This window comes from Quercus suber, unplaced genomic scaffold (assembly GCF_002906115.3).
Source record: "Quercus suber isolate HL8 unplaced genomic scaffold, Cork oak 2.0 scaffold_214, whole genome shotgun sequence".
NCBI lineage: Eukaryota > Viridiplantae > Streptophyta > Magnoliopsida > Fagales > Fagaceae > Quercus > Quercus suber.
The window spans coordinates 127,887-133,451 of NW_027069672.1; the positions used below are offsets into that span (position 1 = coordinate 127,887).

Sequence of the window (5,565 nt, forward strand, 5' to 3'; positions counted from 1 at the left end):
AACAACACCTACGCCGTCGGGTCCATCGGTCTTTCCATCCAACAATTCGGGATCCAACCTATGACATTATTGCCCGCCACCCAATTTTGGAGAGAGAGACAAAGATTCTTGGTTTTCTTAATATTCTAACAAAAAAATCATTAACTGTTATTTAAAAATGATTTTGTTAGATCCTAAAATTATTTTTTTTAATTAAAATTTTAAAATTTAATATAAAATAAAATTTAGCTTTTATTTTAAATGACATGGCATGGTTTTATATATTGGATGAGTTGTAAAGACTGTAAGTTTATTTGTCACAAAACAGCCTACTCAGCAATGAAGATTAACAAAAGGAGTAAAATCAAAACTATTATATATAGGTGTTGACTTGTTTTAATTTACTATTATTGGCAGGTCTAAACTCTCCAAAGCACTTGCTTTGCAATTGTATAATATCTGCCTTGGAGAAGAAGTAGCAGAACAAAATAGAAAATAGAAATCACTGCTCCAAGATTAAAGCCCATGGAAAGGCCATTTTTATCTACGAAGATTTTTGAAAGTCAAAAGTCAATATCATTTATCTAGTTACTATAATATAATTATATAAGTACAGGTATTAACCGTATAATGTATAACAATTTAGCATCTTCTGGGTCTGGAATTGTGGTCTGAAACCTGAACAAAAACAAAAATGGCTGGTGTGGAATTGTTGTTGCCCAAGGAATACGGCTATGTGGCTTTTGTTCTTGTTTTCGATTGCCTTTCTAACTTATGGATGGCTGCCCAAGTTGGCAAAGCCCGTAAAAGGTATTTGCTCCATTATTTCAATTTTCCTCAATTCTTTTTTAATCGTTGTGTTTTCATTGTTATCCCGTGGAGTAGTAATCTCTTATTGAAATTGTAAAAAAGATAGGTTCAAAGTCCCCTACCCAACTCTCTATGCTTTGGAATCTGAGAACAAAGATGCCAAGCTCTTCAACTGTGTTCAGGTTTTTCCCATTTTTTATACTTCAATTATTTGTTCAATGCTAGAGAAATTAATGAACTTTTAAGACAGTAATGGGGGGTTCTTTCTTATTTATTTGATTTTCATGTACAATTTCATTAAGTAGCCCTCAAACAAAACTATTATTTATTTGATTTTCTTGTAAAATTTTATAAAGTAGCCTCAAACAAAACTATTTCGTTATGAAGCTTCATTTGAAACTTGGGTCTATAAGAGTCAAGTTTCAAGGAATTACTCAAGTTTTAGGGACTCAAGTTTCATGAGGGAAAAAAAAAAATATATATATATATATATATATATATAAATTGAGATTTTTTTTTTTTTTTTTTTTTTTTTAACTTTCCAAAGGAACTAAAGTTTTAGAGAGTTGAATTCTTCAAGTTGGAACTTTACTCTCAGAGATTTGAGTTCCAAATGAAGCTATTTAGCAAAACTATTTAATGAAATTGTTTGTGAAAATCAAATAAATAGCAAAAAAGACCCAATAATTGACAGAAAGACTAAAATAATAGTGTTATCAAAACTTAACAAACTAAAATGCAAAAAAAAAAAAAAAAAAAAAAAAAACCTTTAATTGATCAAAATAACAATTGAGATGTGAACAAAATTGGGTGTTGCTGATTTATAATGATGTTAAATTAATTGGGTGCAGAGAGGACATCAGCACTCACTAGAGATGATGCCCATGTTTTTCATGTTAATGGTATTAGAGCATCTCCAAATTTTGGAGAGAAAAGCCACTGTTCACCCCAAAAATCTCTCCAACAGACTCCGCATCTCCAATTTTTTTTTTTAGATTTGCTACAGTAGCTCTCCAGGTATAGAGAGCACTGTAACAATTACTGTAGCATATCTAAAGAATATTTTATCTTAAAAATATACCCGGCTGAATAATAAAAAAAAATTATTTCTCTTTCCTCCTCTCTCCTTTGTTCATCTGTCTCTCTCTCAAATGGTAACACAAACACAATCTAAAATCAGAATAGAAACAATAGATCAAGAACAGGGAAAAATACAAATTTAATTAGAACAACAAATCTAAAATCAAAACAAAAACAACAGATCAAGAGCATGAAAGGCTATCAAGCTCCATTGTAACAACAAAGTGAATTAGAACAAGTAAAGAAGGAAGGAAAAAAAAAAAACAAAAAAGATAGTTGAAGGCCATGTCGGCTATGTGTTTGTGAAGTGAGCTAAAGAGGAAAGAAAATAGAAGTTAAAAGATCATGCTAGAGAGTGTTCTAGAATCAAGTAGAAATAAATTAAAAAGAGAGAGAGAGAGAGAGAGAGAGAGAGAGAGAGCTAGAGAATAAAAGAGAGTCTGGAGTGTTCTTGAATGTGAGGGAGAAAAAGAAAATAAAAGAAGAGGTGGGAGGGATAAAGATAGGCTGGACACGTGTGTGGAGGATAAAAACAAGAAAAAAAAAAAGAAATGAAAACTAATGGATGAGAATGAATTGAAAGAAAGAAAAAATGCTGTGAATATAACACTTTTTATTGAAAAATATAATTGTTGGGAATGAATATCGAAAAAATAAATGATGATAAAAAAAATAATAAAGAATTAATGAATAAATAATATTTAAATAGGATAAACAATGGGATAGAGAATCTGTTAAAAAATGTATTTAAAAAAATAAATAGGCAAAATGTAAAATATACTGTTTACTTTTTAAACAAACAAAAATTTAGAGAGACTGCTAACTCTTAGGTGGGTTAAGGCATGCTTGCACGTGGGCTATGCTTGGTGTACTTTACACTCTGACTCGCTTTTTCTACTTCAAAGGCTATTCTACAGGCGATCCCCAGAAGCGTCAAACCATGGGGAAATATGGGCACTTGGCTTTGCTGGGCCTTATGATCTCCACTATTTCATTTGGGGTCTCCCTTCTTCTCTGACCTTACAAGTTTACAAGAAGTACTCATGCAGAGAAAGAAGCTCTTCTGTCTTTGTAATTTCGACACTCTTTGACTACTTTGCCTTTGCTTAGTTTTGTATGTTGAAATAACTGATGCGTTGTTGTAGCCAAAATTATGTGTAGCAGTGATGTTACTGTATGAGTATGATAAAAAAGAAGAAAAAAAAAAAAAAGAGAGAGAGAGAGAGAGAGAGAGAGAGAGAGAGAGAGAGAGAGAGAGAGAATGAAAGAGAGTCTGGAGTGTTCTTGAATGTGAGGGAGAAAAAGAAAATAAAAGAAGAGGTGGGAGGGATAGAGATAGGCTGGACACGTGTGTGGAGGATAAAAACAAGAAAAAAAAAAGAAAAAAAAAGAAATGAAAACTAATGGATGAGAATGAATTGAAAGAAAGAAAAAATGCTGTGAATATAACACTTTTTATTGAAAAATATAATTGTTGGGAATGAATATCGAAAAAATAAATGATGATAAAAAAAATAATAAAGAATTAATGAATAAATAATATTTAAATGGGATAAATAATGGGATAGAGAATCTGTTAAAAAGTGTATTTAAAAAAGTAAATAGGTAAAATGTAAAATATACTGTTTACTTTTTAAACAAACAAAAATTTAGAGAGACTGCTAACTCTTAGGTGGGTTAAGGCATGCTTGCACGTGGGCTATGCTTGGTGTACTTTACACTCTGACTCGCTTTTTCTACTTCAAAGGCTATTCTACAGGCGTTCCCCAGAAGCGTCAAACCATGGGGAAATATGGGCACTTGGCTTTGCTGGGCCTTATGATCTCCACTATTTCATTTGGGGTCTCCCTTCTTCTCTGACCTTACAAGTTTACAAGAAGTACTCATGCAGAGAAAGAAGCTCTTCTGTCTTTGTAATTTCGACACTCTTTGACTACTTTGCCTTTGCTTAGTTTTGTATGTTGAAATAACTGATGCGTTGTTGTAGCCAAAATTATGTGTAGCAGTGATGTTACTGTATGAGTATGAGTGTATGACTAATGCATCTTTGAGCTAAATACTTTTCGATTGTAACACTTACTTTCTACAATTGAATTTTTTACATGTTTTTTTTTAAAGGAATTTTACAAGTTAGCTCAAATAAATTAATGTGGCATAGAGAAAAAAAAAAGGGTTGGATACAGTCTTCACTTTAAGAAAATTAAATACTTCCATCCTTGAAGGCAGTTTTATTCTTCTAGATTTTAACAAATGGAGGGAAGATAAAAGAAAATAGGAAGGGAAAAGAAAATATTCGCTTATATAAAAATAGAGAGGGAAAGAGAAAGAAAAATAGAAGAAAAAAAAAATAAGCTCATCTTTCTTTTCTTTGGTTTACACAAAAATGTTTCACAGCAAAACTTAGTACAAATTGTTAGGTGTAGTATATTAGGTTTTTCATTTTTTTTTTTTTATAGAATCATATTAAGTTTTTCAATTAAATTCAAATACATATATGTATTAACCAATACAATACAAATAATACTATTTTAATTTTTTAAGACATTATTGACAGCTGAACGTTTTCATTGCAATTTTCTATCCATTTCCACCCAAATTGGGGGATCATAAAATGTGTGCATAGGTGAATTTTGTATCCTTCACTTTTTATTTTTTCTGCTTTACTCTTGCTCTGTTTCATCTCTCACATTAAACAGCAAAGGAAATTCAACCTCTTCCTTCCTTTCCCTCATCTTCCCTTTTGTCCTCTTTCAGTCATTACAAACGAAGGGATAAAGTCCCCATGTTTAGAGGCCGTTCGGTCATAGAGTTCAAAAATTATTGTTTAAAAAGATGTGAAAACTATGATTTAAAAAGTGTTGTTGAAATATGTATTTTTAGTATTTATAAAACAAAAAAATGTGTTTGGTATCATGTTTTAAATAACATATTTCAATGTTAAAAAATATAAAATATATGTTTGGTATGTGTGTATTGGATTGTAAAAAAAACTGACCAAAGTACAAAATAAATATATTTTAAATTAGGAGAGAGAACATGATGGGCTCATAAATCAGGAGAGAGAACATGGCTGACCAAAATATTTTAAAAAAAAAAACTGACCAAAGTACGAAAAAGCTGACCTGAGCACTAGTGTTTGTTGTTTAAGATAATTACGGAATTGCCACTGAGCACTAGTATTTGTTGTTTAAAAACTGTTTGGAGGTGACTTCAAAAATGGGTTTTATAACATTGGTTTTTGAACAATTTTTTCCAAACAACAAGGAACAGGACTGGTACACCAAATACATTTTTTTTTTTTTTGGACGCTAGTGTTCAGTGTTTAAACATGGTGACCAAATGGCGCCTTATTTATTTATGTTCTAACACTAAACTTTTTTTCATTTTTCGGTTGATCAATAATTTGTTGATGACCAATAACAATGATTCACTACAATTCCCTGCTTTAAATCAACACCGATCACACCTAATCACCCAATTAGGGCTGTAAATGAACGCAGCCGTGTGGTGACTAGTCATACAAGTTATGACACAACGCAATCTCATTGGCATTCACCATTATCAACAACACCTACGCCATCTTGTTAGTCCCTTCATCCAATGGTTTGTGATCTGACCGATGACGTTATAGCCCACCACCAAATTTGAGAGAGAGGGAGAGAGAGAGATTCTTGGTTTTTTTTTTTTTTTTTTTTT

At 31.5% G+C, this 5,565-nt stretch overlaps 1 protein-coding gene across 1 annotated transcript; it reads left to right on the plus strand.

Moving 5' to 3' along the window:
* Window positions 1–498: 498 nt before the first annotated feature.
* LOC112015493 (uncharacterized) lies at window positions 499–3,942 on the plus strand. The gene is made up of 4 exons (XM_065779579.1): window positions 499–789; window positions 896–971; window positions 1,641–1,761; window positions 3,617–3,942. The coding sequence occupies exons 1-4, from the start codon at window positions 674–676 to the stop codon at window positions 3,727–3,729; spliced, it is 426 nt and encodes a 141-aa protein (XP_065635651.1). The 5' UTR covers window positions 499–673; the 3' UTR covers window positions 3,730–3,942.
* The last annotated feature ends 1,623 nt before the right edge of the window (window positions 3,943–5,565 follow it).